The sequence below is a fragment of the Mastigoproctus giganteus genome, chromosome 13 (assembly GCF_048544385.1).
Source record: "Mastigoproctus giganteus isolate SK-2022 chromosome 13, ASM4854438v1, whole genome shotgun sequence".
NCBI lineage: Eukaryota > Metazoa > Arthropoda > Arachnida > Uropygi > Thelyphonidae > Mastigoproctus > Mastigoproctus giganteus.
In genome coordinates, this window is record NC_143587.1 from 42938537 (window position 1) to 42960815 (window position 22279).

Sequence of the window (22279 nt, forward strand, 5' to 3'; positions counted from 1 at the left end):
TCTACATAGAGCAGTGTCCATTTATTACCACTCTCTGCTGTCTCCCACTCAACCATCCCTTTATCTATTGCAGAAACTTGCCCTTAATGCCATACCACTCCAATTTGTACAGCAGTCTTCCATGTGCAATAGTATCAAAAGCTTTCCTGAAATCCAAGTATATGATATCAAAATTGTTTTTTGCATCCAGTTCCTTTGTGACCATATTGTAGTATTCAATCAGATTGGTCAGACAAGATTTCCCCTTAAAGTGCCTGAACTATTACTGCAGTCTTGTCTAGGTGGTCCTGCATCACTTTAACCAATGACTCCATTATTTTCCCCTGAACAGAAGTTAAACTAACATGTTTATAATTATTTGCATCACCCTTTGAACCCCCTTTGAATTGGGGATACAGTTGCACATCTGCAATCCATGGAGACCTCCCCTGAATCTAAGGATGCTCTCATAATTATGGCTAAGGGTTTGCTTACTTCCCTCGCTGACTCCTTCAATATAACTGAATAGATTCCATCTTCCCCAAGTGCCTTTTTTATGTTTAACTTCAACAATTTCTCCTCCACTTTGCTCTCCGTTATTATAAAATCATTTAGCTCCCTGTTAGAGTTTAGTAAACTTCTGTCCTCCCCTTCCTTACAGAATTCGTCATGTGTGAATGTAGATGCAAAATATTCATTCAGTTTGTCAGCTATTCGAGCAAGATCATCAACAGTTGAACCACCAACATCAAGTGGACCAATCTGGTTCATCCCCTTCCTTCTAGAATTTACATAAGTAAAGTCTTTGTTGTTTCTCTTTGCATCCTTTGCCAAGGATTTCTCATATGTTCTTTGTGACTTGATTGGAGACTAGTTTATATCTGCCATAGGCTTGTGTCACCTGCTAATTTATATGCATCCCATGCATTTTTCTTCTCTGCCACAAGACTCATTAGTTCATCTGAACCATTTAGGCCTAAATCTTGAATAGTATTTCTTAGTTGGTATGAAAAGCCTAGTAGCTTCCATGCTTACGCTTATATTAACTAAAAGGAATGGGTTGAATCACATTGTGCCACTTGATATCAACTGATTAACTGGTGATGATCTTGCTCAGGTTGCTGACAAATTGAATAGATATTTTGCATCTACATTCACAGATGAGGAATTCTTTATAGAAGGGGATGTCAGAAGTTTATCAAACGCCAACAGGGTAATAACTGAAAGGAAACTGGAAGAGAAATTGTTGAAGCTATAATTATGAGACCATCCTTGGATTCACGGGAGGTCCCTATGGACTGGGGATATGTGAATGTATTCCCAATTCATAAATGGGATCAAAAGACAACATGAGTAATTACAGACCTATCAGCTTAACATCTATTTCAGGAAAAATAATGGCATCACTGTTTAAAGAAGTAATGCAGCACAGCACCATCTGGACAGGAATGCAATATACTGCAGTCACAGCATGGATTTGTTAAGTGGAAGTCTTGTCTAACTAACCTGATAGGTTACTACAATGCACATTGTAGTAACCTATCATATACAGTGCAAGGCACAAGGAACTGCATGCAAAAAATAATTTTTATATCATATAATTGGATTAAAGGAAGGCTTTTGATACTGTTGCACATAAGACTACTGTATAAACTGGAGCAAAGTGGTATTAAGGGCAAGTTACTGCTTTGAATAAAGGGATGGTTAAATGGAAGAAGACAGAGTGGTTATCAATGGGCTCTGCTCCTTGTGGACTAATGTTATCAGTGGAGTTCCCCAGGGTTCAGTGCTGTTGTCAATATTTATTAATGATACTGATGAAGATATATCAGGCTTAAAGACAAAGTTTGCAGATGATACAAAGGTAGGCAGTTTGGTTAACGACAGTAATGACAGTATGCTAGTGAAACAAGATTTAGAATAATTATGTCGATCGGCTGAGAGATGGCAGTTGAAGGTTTACACTGACAGATGCTGCATATGGGTAGCAGCAATCTCAGAGTAACTAATCAACTGTGTGGAACTACACTCAAGGTAGAAGAAAATGCAAAAGAAGTTGAGGGTAATTATGCAATCAGATATGAAATTCTCTCAGCAGTGCAGATGTGCTGCCAGGACACCTCATGGGGTTTTTCACTGATATACAGAAACTTTGCTAGTAGAGATAAGGAAGTGACTGTCCCTTTGTACAAGGCCATGGTTAGGGTGCATCTAGAGCATTGTATACAGGTCTGGAAGCCTCACTTTAGGAAGAATGTAGATCGACTGGATCTACAGAGAAGGACAACCAGATTGGTGAAGAGAACAAAAAGGTGCACTTACCTAGAAAGGCTTCAGTTCTGCAAACTGGAACATCTGGAGACTAGGCACCTGTAAGGTGATGATCTGATTGAGATGTTTAAGACCTTGAATGGATTGAGTAAGCTGAATGTGAATGGCATTCTTCCTCTTGCTGAGGGGGCATAAATTTAAATTGAGGAAGGATAATTACAGGATAGATGCGCAGAAGTTTGGCTTCGGCCAGTGAGTGGTTAATTGTTGGAATAGGCTTCCGTCTGTTGTTGTGGAAGTGGATGGGTTGAATAAATTCAAGGTAGAAGTAGACAAATTCGACAGGTAAAGATGAATGAAGTTTATTTATTTATTTATTTTTTTTTTTTTTTTTGGTTGATGCTATATAAGCTTGCTTTCTTGCCTCATTTGCCTCTACTACTACTCCTGCATCCCAAAACATAGATGCCATGACTTTTACAGCCGATTTCTGCACTTGAAATTTTTAGGAGGGCAGAAGAGGGATACTTCCACTGTTTTGACTGTTCTTTTGTTTCAGGGTCAAAGTGGTACAACCATATTTTGTCCATAGTGACATACTGCCCCAAAACTGAGCTTCGTTAAGCTAAAAATGCTGCATGATCTCATGACAACATCTCACTCTTTGCCCCTTCTGATCCGCATTCAGTGCTTTAAGGTCCCAGCTGAAAAAAAGCTTCGTCATTCCTAAAACATTCACCACACTAATTGAGAGCTTGCTCATGGGGGGATGCTGAATGTTGTCTCAATGTGTATAAATGTTATTGTTCAGTCTTGCATGACCAGATTATAAATGGCATCCACATTTTCAGGTGTCAACACAGTAACAGGCTTCCCATTGCAAGGGCATCCTCAACGCCAACTCACCCACGCTTAAATTCTGCAACCCAGTTTTGTCACTGTGGAATATAGAGGACAAAGTTCTTCTAATGCTTGCTGCAAGTCTACATGAATTTCTTTTGTTGACATTCGTTTTAAAGGAGGGTACTTTATGGCTGCATGGTGTTTGATCCTCTCAATAGTCACCACCTTCATTTACCTTCAACACTTCAATGTTACAAACCTGAAATTTTTCTGTGAACACACAAGAAGGGTCTCAGCACAGATTAGCAATACTGTCTTTCATGAAAACCTTAGTGATCTATATTGGGCTAAAAACTACAACCTATGTTCCATATATTGTCACACTGTGTTCATGCAAGCTTACACCTGGTGAGCAGTAATTCCTCACAAGCACAAGTAAATTGCTGCATAATCAAAGGGAGGTCATATAAATTGTGGTGCAACTTCTTTCTTCACTCAAAACAAACAGGGGACGGGCTTTCTTTGCTTAAGCCACAATTTTACAGGACTTTGTGAGATGAAAAAATAACACCATATTTCACACTAGTAGCATATGTGGTACAATCAATTTTATACTCAAATAGTGACAGTTTATTATTCAGCTATTTTTGTGTCAGTCTGAATAAGATAGATTGTAGACGTATAATAAATCAGTTCTGAGATATAAATTTTGGACATCCCAAACGATACCTATCGTTTGGCCACCCCATACTTAAATTAGCTAGAATGTGAGGATCCATGATTATTTTCCGAAGCCAAAAGGAGTCTGCGAGCAAAAAAAGTTTGGGAAACACTGCTCTAGAATAATAACAAACATTTATGATTGAATAAAATTAATTTTTTGCAACATTCACAAAATTTTTTCATGAAACCTTGTACACAGAAGTAAAATAAATTTTCCTATCACCATTTACAAGGTTAGATAACACACAACCCAAGCCGGAAATATGTTTTCATCTGCCATTTACTCTAATCTACTTACAGCTTATAATTCAATACTTTCAAATCTACTATCACCTGATTACCTATCTAGTTAAACAAGATTCATAATATATATCACACAACCACATATTCTATAGCCTTATATTTGCTGTATTTGCCTATGAATAAACTTATTTGTTCGTAATTTTATCACAGTTCAAAGAAATACTTATCTTATTTTGATAGATAAAAAGATTCATCAATCAAGTCAATAATCTGCTTAATTCCTTTAACATGACAATGTACTTACTGCACTCCCTTTAAATTACAAGGGAATTCAATCAGTATGCAGTAACTAAAATAACACCTACAAGATGTAAAACAAAACTCCACTAAGATACTAGATTTTAACCTATCAGATTATAAACTGTGGGTATATTAGAGTAAGTGGCTTGCAGCAGATAAAAACCCCAACATAGCTTCAAACAATCTCAAAGTCAACTTTCCAATGGATATCATACATACATGTATACTGCCACTGATAACCCATGCATAAGATATTTTTAACTACTGTAATACATAATCAGTGATACAATACATATTATACTACTGATTATGTAAAGCAACCACAAATGGTAAGTAAAATTTTTTAACTTTTCTTGTATAATTACTCAAATGTTCTGTTAGAGTATTTAGTACAAGGCTTTAGAAATATGAAAACAAGGGCTGCAGGGGATCATTATTAAATAATAACATTTCTTGAATTTTTTTAATTTTTTATCTGCTTATAGAACAGTTAGCATTAGTTAAGGCATACGATGCAAGGAAGCAAGCTTATGCAGCATCAGCCAAAAAAAAAAAACATCAAATTTCACCCATCTGGTCACTCCAAATGTTTATCTAGTTCAGCCTTAAATTTATTTAAGCTATCAACTCTCACAACAGATGGAAGTCTGTTCCAGCAATCAACTACCTGGCTAAAGGCAAACTTCTACACATTCATACAACTGTCTTTTACTCAATTTAAATCTATGCCACCTCAGGTTCTCAATCTGAGCAAGTGGAAGAATCCCATCAGCATTGACACTGCTCAAACCATTCAAGACATTAATACACCTCAATCAGATCACCTCCTAGGTGCCTAGTCTCCAAATGCTGAAATTTGCAGAACTAAAGTCTTTCTTCATAAGAGCACCCCTTTGTTCCCTCACCAGTCTTGTTGCCCTTCTCTGTACTCGTTCTAGCAACTCTACATCCTTCCTAAAATGAGGCCTCCAGATCTGTATGCAGTACTCAAGGTGTGGTCTGACCATTGGCCTTATACAAGGGGATGGTCACCTCCTTATCCCTGCTAACATTCTATACCAACATGTTCGAGGTGCAACCAGAGGGAGTAATACTCTTGATCTGATTATCAGCAGTGATTATTCATGCATTAAGAATTTGCAGATAAAGGAAACACTAGGTGACAGTGATCACAGTGTAAAACAAACTCATGTAAAGGATTTACTTAAAGATGTAATAACCATAAAGGGAAAGGTTTTTGCTTTTTTAAAGGTGACTACAGTGGTCTCAGGCAGGATGCATATAAATTATCACTTGACACAGAAGACTATGGCAGATATAAGCTAGTCTGTAATCAAGTCACAAATGAGATTAGGTAAGCAAAAGCAGACTGCAAAAAATCCTTTGCAAAGGATGCAAAGAAATCTTTACTTATGTAAACTCTAGAAGGAAGGGGATGAATCAGATTGGTCCACTTGATATTGATAGTTCAATTGCTCAGATAGCTGACAAACTGAATGAGTATTTGGCATCTACATTCACACACAAGGAATTCTGTAAGGATAGGGAGAACAGAAGTTTACTAAACTCTGCCAGTAATTAAATGATTTGGTAATAACAGAGAGCAAGGTGAAGGAGAAATTGAAGTTAAACATAAAGAATGTGGGGTGAATGGAATCTATCCAGTTAAATTGAAGGAGGCAGCGAGAGAATTAAGCAAACCCTTAGCCATAATTATGAGAGCATCCTTAAATTCAGGGGAGGTCACCATGAACTGGAGATGTGCATATGTATCCCCAATTCACAAAGGAGGTCCCCAAAGGCAGAGAAATAATTATAGACCTGTTAGTTTAACTTCTATTCCAGGGGAAATAATGGAGTCACTGGTTAAAGAAGCATTGCAGGATCATCTAGACAAGACTGCTGTAATAGTTCAGACAGAGTGTGGTTTTGTTAAGGGAAGGTCTTGTCTGACCAATTTGACTGGATACTACGATGTGGTCACAAAGGTACTGGATGCAAAAAATAATTTCAATATCTTATACTTGGATTTCAGGAAAGCTTTTGATACTGTTGCATATGCAAGACTGCTGTACAAATGGCCGCAATACGGCATTATGGGCAAGTTGCTGCAATGGATAAAAGGTTATGCTTGGTTTTTTTAGGAGCATTAGCAACTAAAGCCATATTGCTTCGGGATATGCGGTGGTTATTCCCTGACCTTTCCGCATCCTCAATATTTGGTGGTGACGGGCTCAAACTCCAGTCTAATCAAGAAGCGTGTGCTATGCACTGCTGCTCCTTCCCACCTGGCTATGGAGGTGCCTGGATAAAAGGATGATTGGGTGGGAGACGGCAGAGATTGATAATAAATGGACACTGCTCTACATGGACCAATGTTATTAGTGGAATCTGCCAGGATTTGGTGCTGGGCCCATTTTTGTTTTGTGTATTTTTCAATGATATCGATGAAAGTATATCAAGCTTAATGTCCAAGTTTGCAGATGATACAAAGGTTGGCAGGGATGTTAATGACGATAAAGACAGTATGCTACTGCAACAGGATCTAGAAAAGACAGGCAGATGGGCTAAGTAGCAACTGAAGTTTAACATTGACAAATGCAAAGTACTGCATATGGGTAGCAGTAACTCAAGAGAAACGTACCAACTGTGTGGTACTACACCCAGGGAAGTGGAGAATGAAAAAGACCTGGGGGTAATTGTGTAGTCAGATATGAAGTTTTCTGAGTAGTGCAGACAGGCTGCCAGAGCAGGTCATGGGATTTTGTCAATGATATAGTTTCAAGAGTATTACTCTAAATTTACAACCATAGCCTTTTAAATTTTAAAATACTAAAACAAAAATATTTAAGAAAACAAAAAAAAAAAAAAAAAAATCAATACAAACCTCCACATTGCGCCATCATGAAACACAATACAGTCATAAATAGGTCCAACATCATTATATTTTTTTTCCAGTATATTAAGAACCTCAACTTGCGCTTCTAACTCCTCAAGCTCTAATCTTTTTTCTGGACTCAACTGAAACAAAAATTTCAGAATTAAATGGAAACTAGTAGTTATTCTTCATGAGAATAACTAAAATCTGTTTAGCTTTTATAAAACTCACTTATTTATATTATTACTTGTACTAAAATTAAAGGAAAAAATTATCTCCAAATCATGACAAACTTATAAAACAAGGAATGAGATCTGACAATAACAATTACAAGGCAACTGGATGGCAAGGTCACAAGTATAATACCCATTATATTTTAAGCTTGCCATCCACTTAATTACAAAATCCAAATGCTAACGGGAACAGAAAAATATGGAATACTATGATGACTTCTCAAAATAATAACTGGACTTATAATGTTACTAACGAAAACACTTTACATATAACAAAAGTTATGCCTTTACAATGAATACCTAGAAAGTGACTATACAGGTTAGGGTGGCATTGTCCATGCTTTTTCAACACTGACACACCACGTCTGTCAAAAATAATTTAACATTCTAACTTTTAGTTCTTTAAGTTAATTGTAAACATAACTTCCGTTGTTTCGAGCCAAAATCATATGGGGGGGGTAGAGAAGATTGTGTGGTACTAATCAGATGTTTAGTATTAATCGTCTGCGAACTTGGACATTAAGCCTGATATACCATCTTCAATATCATTTATAAATACAGAAAACAACAATGGACCCAACACTGAACCCTGGGGGACTCCACTAATAACATTAGTCCACGAACAGCAGTGTCCATTGATTACCACTCCCTGTCTTCTCCCACTCAACCATCCCTTTATCCATAGCAGCAATTTGCCTACAATGACACACTGCTCCAATTTGTGCAGCAGAATCAAGCCTTTCTAAGATCAAAATATATGATATCAAAGTTATTCCCTGCATCCAATTCTTTTGTAACCACATCATAGTATCTAACCAAATTGGTCAGACAAGACTTTCCCTTAACAAAACCATGCTGTATCCGACTGCTCCAATTTGTGCAGCAGTCTTCCATGCCCAACAGTATCAAAAGCCTTTCTAAGATCCAAATATATGATATCAAAGTTATTCACTGCATCCAGTTCCTTTGTGACCACATCATGGTATCCAATCAAATTGGTCAGACAAGACTTTCCCTAAACAAAACCATGCTGTGTCTGACTATAACTGAAGTCCTGTCTAGATGATCCTACAGTGCTTCTTTAACCAGTGCCTCCATTAATTTTCCTGGAACAGAAGTTAAACTAACAGGTCTATAATTACTTGTGTCACTCCTTTGTGAACTGGTCACATTTGCACATTTCCAGTCCATGGGTACCTCTTCTGAGTCCAAGGAAGATCTCATAATTATGGCTAAGGGTTTGCTTACTTCCTTTGCTGCCTCCTTTAATATAATTGGATAGATCCCATCCACCCCAGGTGCCTTTTTTATGGTTATCTTCAACAATTTCTCCTCCACTTTCTTCTCAGTTATTACAAAATCATCTAGCTCACTGCCAGAGCTTAATTCACCTCTGGCATTCCCCTCCCTGAATAACTCCTCATGTGCGAATGTAGATGCAAAATACTCATTTAGTTTGTTAGCTGCCTAAGCAAGATCATCAACAGTTCAACCATCAATATCCAGTGGACCAATCTGATTCATCCCTTTCCTTCTAGAGTTTACATAGGTAAAGAACTCTTTGCTATTTTTCTTTGCATCCCTTGCCAAAGATTTCTCATAATCTGCCTTTGCCTGCCTAACCTCCTTTGTGACTTGGTTGCAGACCAGCTTATATCTATCATAGGCTTCCATGTCACCCATTATTTATATGTATTCCATGCATTTTTCTTCTCTGCCACGTCTCATTAGTTCATCTGACATCCATTTAGGCCTAAACCTTGAACAATATTTCTTAGTTGGTATGTAAAGCCTAGTAGCTTCCAAGATGAATTCTTTGAATGGCTCTCATTTTGAATTTGCTGTTGGTAACATCATCGGATGGTCCCACCATGTACAGTTTTAATACTGTCTCAGATTACTGTAGATGCCTTTACGAAAGCAAAATCCCTTCCCTTTACCCCTTATGGTCGTTACCTCTGAGTAAATCCCACTTGAGCACCCTGTGATCACTGCCACCTAGTGGTTCCTTTATCTGCAGATTCTTAACTTGATATTGATAAATCCAATGTGGATTCATTACTATCAAGACACTGATGATGGCTTATGTTACCCAACGTGGACAAATTCAATGGAAAGCTCAGTAAAAATCAAGTACAGGATGAGTTAGGGAAATAGGCTGTTTTAAAAACTCAATAATTAAATAAAGAATCTGTATTTGCCAAATTACAAATATGCCATCATAAAGTACATTGGACGCCTTTTATTTTTTTGAAGATGATATCCTCGAAGTGATCTCTATCTATGCTCAGGCATTCTAATCTTCTATGCATGTTTCCCATTATGCAGTGTAGAATTTCCAAAGAAATTTTAGCAATTTCTTCATAATTTTTTTCATGCAGCCCTTCAATATTGTGTGGACAATATGAATACATTTTTCTCTTTAAGTGACCCCATTAATAAAAAAAAAAAAAAAAAAAAAAGTTGCATGCTGATGGCCTGGGGACCTTGGAAGCCAAGAAATGTTACAATTCCTGGAGATGATATGGTTATGAAAAAACAACTGTACAGCACCCTCTGACAGTATATGACATTGTACGATCATGTTGAAACCGACTGGCCTCATTAACTTGAGGAAACCTAGTAGCTAGTTCATCAGTAAAAAAGTTGAGATTATATTAGAATATGTTATCATGGCTGTATCCCTTCCATTATCATCTTCAAAAAAATATGAGCTGATAATTCCGTGAGATGAAATTGCACACTATGCTGTTACCCAGTCACTGTGCAATGGTTACTGGTAAAATTGGTTAGAGTTTTCTTCTGGACAATAATGAAAGTTTTGTTTATTCACAAAAAAGGTTGAAAGTGAGCATCATCATCATCATCATCATACATCCATAGAATGGAAATAAAGTCTTCATGACGACACATTTGAGTTAGCATTTCTTGACAAAAATTTTTACAAGGTCACAAAGTTTCAACTCTTGCAGTACCTATAACCTTGTAAAAATGAAAATTTAAGTCCTGAGGCAATATTTGTTGTACAGCCCTATTGGATAAGTTGCACCAGCAAAAAATCCTCTAATGTTAAATATGCAGTAAACCTCACTTTAACGGACTGTATGAGGAAAGCACTGTTCCTAATGTCAACTGTTCATTAAATTCAAAAGAAATGCCTATGTTGCAAAAGTTGCTACAATATTATGAAAAGTGCTGTACTAAGAAATAAACCTTGAAATATTATAACACTGGAGGAAGAATGATCATAATACTGTAATTTAGTGCACTTACCAATCTTGAAATTTTGCATAATTGCACAGTGGCAACTCTAACTAAAGCTTATTCAAAGTCTGAAGAGCTGCTGAGGTTCAGTAATACCCTACTGATGTCTGAAATGCTTGACTGATTAGGTAGTGATTTAAGGACACATTTCAGTCCCAAAATAAACTAATGAACTTAAGACCATATATCCAAAAAAACTCTGACCTTTAAGAGCTTTGGCTTGAAGGGGTTTCCTTCTTTATCTATGTCCTTTTCTTCAACATTACTAGTAATGTTTTAGAAATAGACTATAGAGAAACTACCACGGCAAGCTTTTTCTCAGCAAGAATCAGATACCTGGGATCTCACCCATCACCTTCTGGCCATTTATCAGATTTACCAGACTCTGACAATCCTGTGATAGTCATTGACCTCAAAAAATCCCTTTAAGTTAAAAATCTACATCCCTGTCAATTGAAAGGGTACTGATCTTTATTTTCTTCCAAGAAGCACTCCAGGTATGGCAAATTACAGATGTTCTACAATGTCCTTTGTCCTTTAATATCCTTACTTTGTCCTTCTCATTCTCCAAAACAACCATAATTTCAACAAGTAATTTTTTCCAGAATAACCTTCTGCATGTCTTGCTGATAGCTTGATCCATAGCTAGATCAAAGAAATTGGATTAAGTAGTGATACCAGGCACCTAACCATCCTGTGGTAGCTAGAGCAGTTTTTTACTGAAGGAAATGAAGAATGTTGCCAATAATTGACAAAGCTCTGACATCTTGAAGGAGAATCTTAAATCTAAGAGCTTCAATCTGATAATGCCTTAGGTTAGAATGGTTGTACAACCAGTCAGAGGTAATCTCCAATGTGAACCATGAACTGGATTAATAAATGACTAATAAATTCATGCATAATATTCTTCAGCATTCAAGGTCACTACAACTCCCTGACTACAAGAGACTTCAATAACTTCCATTAGCATTAATGCAGTTCATGACAGATTCTCTTCTTGTTGAGCATTCCTCCACAAGTAGAGCTCTCGTGCTTAGGAGTGTTTTCACATAGCAAATTCTTAAAAAAGTCCAGTCTTGTCAGCATTACCTATCTTTATTATCTCACTGAGATATTTTCTGAAAGGCTCAACACTCTCACTGGGAGAATTCAAATATTCACCATATGATCTTTTGTTGAAAATGCCACAATCAACTGTCACTAGCATTAAAATTTATGTTCACGTGCTTTGCAAGTTTATTGGCAGCTGCTTAAAGCTCAACATCACTAAAATGCTGCTGCACATACTATTTGCACCCAACTTCATTCTGGCTTGTTCATGCAACACCTTCTATGGTTTCTACAACCATCAGTTATTTTCCTCAAGTACAATTCAACAAGTTCTATAGTACCTAGAAGCACTAAACATCAAATGTTATACTTCATAATAAACTGCTTGAGCTTTTACCTGTTCTTATGAATATCAGCAGTTGATATTCTTAAGAATATCATAACCACCCTTCTTAGATGCCATTATGATAAGAAAAGTGCAGTACCCATGGAAACCAACAGTACCCATGTAAACTAAAGTAGGGCACCATTATTTGAAAATTTAACACCACACTTGTTAATGATACTAAATGTATTACAGTACAGAAAGCGAAGTTCACATAAAGGCAAAATTTCTCCTCTCTTGCAGTTTCACCCATACACTGGGAACTTCCCCCATGTCATAAATACATTAATACAAAGGGTACTAGGAAAGTTTTGCAATACAGCTTTGTTTATTTAATTTTTTCAAAGTAATTTCCTCTACATTCAATACACCTCTCCATCCTCCGAAACCAATCTTTAAACCAGTTCTGCCAAGTTTCACTAGGGAGTAAAGCACACGCGTTGTCCCAAGCCCGTAGAAGGTCCTCATCACTGGAAAACCGCCTCCCTTTATTTTCACATGCGGGAACAGTGCAAAGTCGCAGGGAGCAAGGTCTGGACTGTAGGGAGGGTGCTCGAGAAGTTTCAGTCCTGTCGTGGTCAAATATTCGGTGCAGGCTTTGGCGCGGTGAGCTGGAGCATTATCGTGATGGAGGTACCAGGTGTCCATTCTTGACTTTGGCCGCAGGTTCTTCATAGATCCAATGACTTTAGGCAGGCATTGTTCAGTATACCACTTAGCTGTGACTGTCTTGTGTGTGTCCAAAACGACACGTTCCACAATTCCACTCGATTTGAAAAATACAGCTATCATTTTCTTCTTTACAGATCGGGATTTTCTGACAATTACGGGTGTGTCGTCATCATCAAAGACCCAAACTTTGTTTTGAGCCTTGGTCGGCAGATCGTAATAGTACAGCCAAGTCTCGTCACCTGTCACGATGTTGTTCACATACCGAGATTGTCCCTTATCAAACTTTTTTAACATCTCCCGGCACCAAGTCACACGTCGTGTCATCTGCTCTTCAGTCAGTTGATGCGGCACCCAGAGAGAACAAAGTTTCTTCACGTGCAAATGATCTTGCAGAATCGAACGAATTGCTGGTGCATTTAGGCCCAAAGTATCCTCTATCTGTTGGTAGGTCACTCGCCTGTTTTCGTCAAGCATTTTCCTCACAGCAGTAACATTTTCCTCCGTAACTGATGTTCGTGGCCTTCCCGGCCTCTCAGAATCCTCCAGAGTGAAATTTCCCCTTTGGAATTCTCTATACCACCTGAATATCATTGTACGATGTGGACAATCATCATCTAGTGCAAGAGTCATTTCTTCTAAGCACTGGTCTATGGTTAAACCACGCACGAAATTTTACCGCAAAACTGTCCTTATCTCATTTCGTGACCACGATGCCATCGCAAGCACTTTACACTCTCACTACTAATGAATAACTGAGCCCATCGACTTGGCGCGGCGGCTACTATGCACGTATGAACATGTCTCAACATGCAGCAACAAGCAGCTTCCTGTGATTCATTGTTGCGTCATATTGCAAAACTTTCCTAGTACCCTTTGTAATTTGGGTTTGTTTAGTTTCTTCATAACAGCAGAAACTGCAAACAACTAAGGTTACTTCAATTGTTATAAAAAAGAACAAAATGCTGCTTCATACAGCATAACAGTTTTTCTATCTGATTTTGTACTAAGATAATTACATCACAGTCTCATACAAAAAAGAAATCAAACTTATTGTAAATTCAATGGATGCTATCCATTCCTTATGAAATACATAAAATCCAGTAAAACCTTAGTTTTACTGGATTTTATTGTTAACAGATTGTTTGCTTATTTAAGATTGTAAATAATAACCAGAAAATATTTTCAATATAAAAGGTTTCATTAACTGATATAATAATCAGCTTTAATCAAAACTTTAAACAAGTCATTTTCCTTGTAAATGTTATCTATAAAGATTGATGCTAAAGTATGGCTCAGAATAAAGTAAACCAAAGTTTAGCAACCCTGCATTAGATATTGTTGCCACCTAGACTCTGGACTTGTTGTGTTAGCCCGACATTGGCTAGAGCTGAGAAATGCTGTGAAGGTTGGTAATGGTAATCTCACTGTCTGAGAAAAGGCTTTATTGTAGAGCATTATTTCTGTTCATACAAAATAGGCCAAGAAAGTGGACCCAGTGTGAAAACTGTACATGAATATTTCCAAGTCGAGTTCAATAAAGATCCACAAACCAAGTGAACAGTGTTGTTTTTGGCAAATAAACTTAGGCAGACTGGTTCAATTTTGTGCCAGTATAAAAAGAAGCGGAAGAAAATGAAACTCCACAGACAAACACTGTGTCCATTGCCCGGGAGTACTTTTCAAAATTGGGTGGCCACCCAGGAAAAAATAAGAGTATGTCTGTTCAAAGAATGATTCTAACTGTTAGGCACTCTTTTGTATCATATGTAGGTGAGTCACCATCTACAAGTACAGGATTTGGAACAAAGACATTTGCTCTCTAATTGCACTCTTGCAAACATATACAAAAATATTTTCTCTGCACTATTTGATTTTCTGATAAGTGCCAGTTATGCTGGACAGTTATGTGAACAAGCAAATGATGTGGTTTCTCAGACCCGAAAGACCAGCTGAACATGTCAAAGCATTCTCTACACAGCAATAAAGTACTTGCCTGGTGGTGCAATTTCAGGTCATGGTCTCACTAAACCTTATTTGTAGATAAGCAGAGAAAGCATGTTACTATGAACCAAGAAAAATACTGTCAATTCTGTCTTGCTCTTTGTTCTAAATCTGCAAAGACTGAATAAAGATGATGCCACCCCCAGATGCTGCTAGAGACACTGCTTGTTGAACAGCACTTCTGTGGATATACATCTCCTCCAAATCAGTTGAATTTGCACCACTTGATGCTTATTTGTGGGGCATACTGAAGGAAGCTGTTTACAAAACCCAGCTGTTTACACATCATACAGCTGAAAGGCATCAGACTGAGCTCCACTCAATTTCAAAAGATTGCATTACGAAATGTTTGATACCTAAAAATAATGATATAAAAAATTGCCTGAAGCATGATGCATATTTACATGTATTTATTAGATTTTTTTGATTTTTTTGTAGTTGTTGGGCATCGGCTCCTGTGGCCATAATGCACCTCCAAAGTTTTTGCATTTTCTACTCTGATCCAAGCCCGGTCAGCTAGAAATTTGTAATTTGATGTATTCTGCTTCAGATAATTTATAAATAAATAAGCAATTCTTTCTCTATCCATTTCGGTTTACTTATTAAAGGCATACTGTAATTACTTACAATCTTAGCACAATAAAACCGATTACTTGAAAACTGGATGTGCTGAAATAAAGAAATACTAACATTAAAATAAATGTTTTTTTTTCCTCTCGCAAACTAACAGATAGAACGAACTACTGATAAATTCAAGAATAAGGAAAACAGAAGTTAGTGACAATACTTAGATTATAAAAGAGGCAATATTCATACAATACATTAAAAGAAATGGGGGGAGGGGGGGGAATATGATTTCAAGTTAATTTTCAAGCTATAAATAAGGCATCTGTTAAAAGATGAAGTTATCAGAATATTTGTGAATGTGGGAAGAATGTACATCATGGAGACAGGTCAGATGGGAAAACTCATGTTAGCAAACATTCAAAAGGCAATAAAAAAAAATCATAAACAGTGGAACTCATAAATAGTACAAATTTGCTTATAATGAAACTCAGTTATAGTGTAATTCAATGGACAGGAGCATTCTTAACATTATAACCAAGTGACATTATAACACAAGTTACATTTTTTTTTTTAATTTCAATTAGTAGACTTTTAATAATGAAATTTAATAACAGATATAAGGTGAATACGCATTACACACAGTTATGACTCCATCTACACTAAATAATGTTTCACTTTCATTGTTACCATTTACATATACAGTACATAAATAATCTTTTATTGCACACATCCAGATATAGCAGGCAACAAATATCCATCACAGACTACAAACAAGGCAAGGAGTTTGGCAAGTTGCATATACATTATACATCAACGTACAATTAGAGATTAACAATTGGGAAAATTAATAGGTTATGTTAACAGTTGTGATAATGGAAAGTTAAGTGAATACAAAAATAAGTGAGCACAGTAGTAAATGAATATAATGTAAGAAATATAAAATAGGTTAACAAAATGTATTTGCATTTTTTTTTCTAAAAAAAAAAAAAAAACAAAAGGTGGAAGGTAAATTATAGCTGAAGTACAAATTATAAGATAATTACATATAATTATAAAAATATACACAAAAATCAATTCCAGTTGATACAACTGTCAAAGCATGCAATTACAGTGTGCAGCAGAAGGTATCCAGTTGCACATTCCACAACACAGCTCAGTTTTTCCATCTTAAATGCAAACCAAATCTTGCAATCACTATTAGATTTTTTTATGTCACAACTTTTACCAGATTTCAATTAGACAGTTCACAAATTGCATGACCAGAGAAGCATGGGTACTTATTTTGGTAGACAACTTTAGACTTCATCACTAGGATCTAAAGGCAGCACACACACACACGCGCGCGCGTGCGTGCACACACACACTTCCCTGAAGTTGTAAAAATGATTCCAGTGCAAGAAGCATTTTGATGTTGATGCTATCAAAGGCTGCCTCCATGTCAACATATAGAACAGCTTAACCTGCTAAACAGCTTAACCATCAAAGGTTTTGAAAGCAAGGTTAGACATTGCCAGGAGATTTGTAACAGTAAAGTGGTTAGCTAATGCATAGTAATATTGTGGAGACTCGAGTGGAAGAAGCCGCTTTGTTAACACAGGCAGGATTGCTTTTACCAGTATTTTGAGTTGGGTTGAAGCTAATGATATAGGCCTGATGTGCTTGGGTACTGTGGGCACTGATGGCTTCATCAAAACAAATTTTATATGTGCAGTATTACTTGTATACAGTATACTGCATGTTTAATAATACAGAAAAAATATTTCTAATTATAATATATATAATCAGAAATTTTATTTTTGCTTTCAAATTATTTTCAATTTTTTGCAATCTGTGAAACAATATTATGATTGGACTCTTGTGTTTTTATAAAACTGATTCAAAAGTTTAGCTGCTTGAAACGCTTCACTAATAGTCGGAACTGGGTTCTAAGAGAGGGGTTCAAAAACAGATTTGTATTCACCCAGAAGTAGTTGTGATAGAAGGTTGAAACAAATACCATATATATTACACTTTTTCAACATAGTCACCATGCAAAATGACAATTTTTGTCGTGTTTAAATACAGTTCCACAGGCAAGTTTTAAAGAAGTCCTATGACTGTCCTTCAAAACACGACTCGGCAGCAGAGATCATCTCATTAGCAGCAAAGTGCTGACTTCAGGCAAAGGGGAAGAAATCCAAGGGTCAAAGGTCATGGGAATAAGCAGGATGCAGCAATATTTCAAACCCACATTTGTGGACCTCACTGCAGCATGCGAGGAATATGCAGGGGCATTATCATGGAGCAAGCACACACCTTTTGACAGCTTTCCCTGTCTTTTTTCTTTTATAGTAACATATAGCTCTACGAGGAAGTTGGAATAATACTTCGTCACCACAGTATAGCCCTTTTCAAAGTAATCTGTTAGTATTATACCATGCTGATTGCAAAAACTGACATCACCTTGCCAGCACTTGGGTGCACCATTGCCTTATTGGGTGGGTGGGTGGGTGGGTGGTGATTCTGCATAGGGTGGCTTAGAGGGGAACAGGTATTCTGTGTGTTATCAGACACTCAGTCTAAAACACTGATGGATCCAATATCTCTCTATTACAGAAGATTTAGGAGAAGTCCGGTTGGCCTGCCTCCCTAAAATCCACTCATGCACACCTTCTCGATGGTAAGCCCTGTTACGTCACTTAGGTGGCAACGAACGTGTAGAGTGGTTCTCTTCAAGACGCCTGGTCAGCGTGAAGAGGAAAAGACCAAACCCTCAGGCATATGAGAGCAGGATGAAACAAATGGCCCTCAGTCCCCAGCGGCTTTCACTCCCCCTCTTACAACAGTGAGAGGATCAGAGTGGAAGCAGAGGGTGCTAAGAATCTCTGGGTACGACCAGGCTGCCATGCACGGAAACTAAACTTGGCCTGTTACAATGTAAGATCGCTCATCAGTGAAGACAGGATATTAGAGCTGGAAAAGGAACTAGAAAATGTGAATTGGAATATCATCAGTTTGGCTGAAACAAGAAGAAGAAGAAATTAATCACTTATAAGTTTATCAAGTGGAAATCTGCTGTACACCAATGGAAACGGTGAAAGGAGCAAAGGTGGAGTTGGGTTTCTGGTCCATAAAAATATAAAAAACATTTTGGAATTCAAAAGTACATCACCAAGAGTGTCAAGACTAATACTCAAGATTTCTAAGAGGTACAAGCTAAAGGTTATAATGATTTATGTACCAACCTAGAGCCATGATGATGAAGAGGTTGAAGAAATGTACACCGAAATTGAGTCTTCTAGATGAGCAGAAAACCCCACTACACTATTATTATGGGAGACTTCAATGCTAAGGTTGGAAAAAGACAAAACAGTGCAGAAAAGAGAACTATAGGAAATTTTGGAATTGGTGCAAGAAATGAAAGAGGTGAAAGACTTGTGGAATTTGCAGAATCTCAAGGATTGTCAGTAATGAACACTTTTCAAGAAAACGGCAAACAGAAGGTGGACATGGAAGAGTCCAAATGGATTAACTACTAATGAAATCAACTTCATCCTCGCCAACAGAAGATATATCGTGAATGATGTTACCGTCCTGAATAAGGTAAATGTTGGAAGTGATCACAGAATGGTAAGATGCACACTTGATATAGATGTAGGAAAGGAAAAACTAACTCAAGTAAATAATACGAAGATCTTTGAGATAACAGAAGAGGAGAAAGAGCAGTATGTACTGGAACTTAAGAACAAGTTTGAGCTTTTGCAGACTGCTCAGGACCAAGATATCGACGAGGAATATTACGACTTTCTGAAAGTGATAAAGCCCAAGAAACCTATAGGGAAAAAGAAATCCAAAGAAGAAAAAACTAGTCAAGAAACACTTGTTATGATGAACCGAAGGCAACAAATGAAGAGCAAAATAAACACTGACAAGGAGAAAATTGAGTATATGAGTTATGCAAAGCCATTAGAAAAAGACTCAGAGAGGACATAAGATATATCACAAGAAAAGTAGAACAAGCATTAAGGGAAAACAAAGGATTTAAATCAGCAGCCATGAGCAGTAACAAAGAAAGACAAATGATACCGAAACTGAATAATAGCAATGGTGTACTTATAAATAGCAGAAGACTACTATAGAGAATTATACAAGGAGCAAGGGAATGATGCCAGCAGTGGGGAAGATGGATCGCAAATTAGCAACAATACAACATACCCGATATTCTTCCTGATGACGTGGAACATGCGTTGAAGAAAATGAAGAATCAGAAAGCCTTGGGGAAGATGAAGTTACTGTAGAGTTGTTAAAGTTGGAAGGAAGAGACATAACACAAAAACTGGCAAGACTCTTCACAAAATGCATTAGAAAAGGTGTGAGGCCTAAACAGTGGAATAATGCAATCACGGTTTTGCTGCATAAGAAAGGAGATAAATCAGAAACTGGAAATTATAGACCAATTAGCTTGTTATCCCACATCTACAGGTTGTTTACAAGAGTCATTACTAACAGATTAGAAAGAATACTTGATGAGAATCAACCGAAAGAGCAAGCTGGCTTTAGGACAGGATTCTCAACTATGGATCACCTTAACGTAATATCACAGCTAATGGAGAAAGCAAATGAATATAAAACACCATTATACCTAGCATTTGTGGATTAAGAAAAGGCATTTCACTCCATACATCATAAGGCAATGTTTCGGGCACTGGAAAAACAAAGCATAGATACCCCATATATTATGATTTTGAAGAAAATATATGAGAACGCTACCTCCTTTATTAGACTAGACAATGACAGTAGCAAATTTAAAATTGAGAAAGGAGTTCGACAAGGGGAGACAATATCTCTGAAGCTGTTTACTGCTGCCCTTGAGTAAGCTTTCAGAAGATTAGATTTGTCGCAGAAAGGAGTCAATGTAAATGGAGAGTACCTAAACCATGGACAATTTGCAGATGACATTGTGGTCATAAGCCACAATCCCAAAGAATTAGAGGAAAATCTTAATCAGTTATGCACAGTTAGTATGGACTTTGGACTAAAGATGAATATGGCTAAAACAAAAGTAATGATGAACAAGTATGCCACAGAAAGAGAAATAATGATTGAAGGAGCAGTAATTGAAAAGGTGGAGTCATATACTTATCTGGGATAAGTCATTAGCTGTAATAATGATAAATGGAAGTCAAGAGAAGAATAAATTTTGGATGGATAGCATTCAGGAAATATAGTCACATACTGAAGAGCAGTATCCCAGTTTGTCTGAAACGTAAAATATAAACCAATGTATACTCCCCACCATGACTTATGGAAGTGAAACTTGGGCACTAACCAAAAAGAATGGAAGAGAAGCTGAGAACTACACAGTGAAGAATGGAACTAATTATAAATAGCTGATGACGATGATGATTCTGCATGCTTCTATTGTTTTGACATTTGTTTAATTTCGGCATCATAGTGATAGATCCAAGTCTGATCCAACTAGCCATGAAAAAACTTGATTTTTCTGGCATGTCAACAAAACTCACGAGCTGGATTTAAGGAATAATTTCGACATTGTTTTATTTAGCTTTCAGCAAAGCTTTTGACTCAGTCCCACATGAACGGTTGCTTTATAAGCTGGAACAGGTTGGAATCACTGGGAAAATCCTTAGATGGATAGAAGGACGGCTTCAGGACAGGAGGCAGAGGGTTGGGATAAATGGCTATTCCTCAGATTGGGTTGATGTAAGAAGTGGGGTTCCCCAAGGATCGGTATTAGGACCACTGTTGTTTTTAATTTTCATAAACGACATTGATGAAGGGATAGAGGGCGTGATATCTAAATTTGCAGATGATGTTAAAATTGGTAGAGTAGTTAATGATCACTGTCAAGCTGAGCTTCTTCAGAGAGAGACTTAGATAGACTTCAGGAATGGTCAGAAAAATGGCAGCTATGCTTTAATCCAACAAGGTGTAAGGTATTACACCTGGGAAACAGTAATCCCAAAATAACTTATTCACTTGGTGGAGTTCAACTAAACCCAGTACTGGAGGAAAGGGACTTGTGTGTTACGATACGGTCAGACACGAAATTCTCTGAGCATTGCAAACAGGTTGCAAGGAAGGCCCATGGTGTCCTATTGATGATCTATCGAACTTTTGCAAGTAGAGATAGGGACGTGATAATCCCATTATATAAGGCTTATGTTAGACCACACTTGGAATACTGTGTTCAAGTATGGATACTGCACCTAAAGAAAGACATTGAGCTTCTTGAAATGGTGCAAAGATGGATAACTCGCCTGGTGAGATCAACAAAAGGGCGTCCTTATGAAGAAAGACTTCGAATGTGTGGGATGCAGAGTTTGGAAACTAGACACCTTAGAGGAGATTTGATTGAGGTGTTAAAGGCTCTGAGAGACATCAGTAAAATGAATGAGGATGAAATTTTCAAGATTATAAATGATGCTAGAACTAGGGGACATAAATTCAAGTTACGGGGGGAAATGTTTAGATTGGACTGCAGGAAGTTTTATTTTAGCCAGCGAGTTATAAATTACTGGAATAAGTTGCCTTCATGGGTGGTAGAGGCCGACAGTTTGGGGAAATTCAAAGGTCATCTGGATAGTACTTTCGGGTAAGGGAAGCACATAGGATGATAGGTTTAATTTCCTTTTTTTTTTCTTTTTTTTTTTTGTTTTTAATCATTGTTTTTTTTTCGGAATTTTTTTTGGCTGGTGCAGCGTAAGCCATAGGCTTTCTTGCACCATGCGGCCATTACTAATACTAAATACTAACACTTCGTATGCACATTGTGCCCATTCCTTCTTCTGGTAAGGGGTCAGAAGTCTGGAAACCCATCTAGCAGACACTTTACTCATATGTAACTGTTGATGATGATGATGTTCTCCA

The 22279-nt window shown here is 37.2% G+C and overlaps 1 protein-coding gene across 1 annotated transcript in view; it reads right to left on the reverse strand.

The window, feature by feature from the left end:
• Positions 1 to 22279, reverse strand: part of TppII (Tripeptidyl-peptidase II) — a 647643-nt gene that overhangs the window by 514135 nt on the left and 111229 nt on the right. Inside the window, exon 5 of the mRNA XM_090387764.1 lies at positions 7247 to 7380. Coding sequence (XP_090243890.1) covers positions 7247 to 7380 — 134 coding nt within the window. The remainder of the gene's footprint in view (positions 1 to 7246; positions 7381 to 22279) is intronic.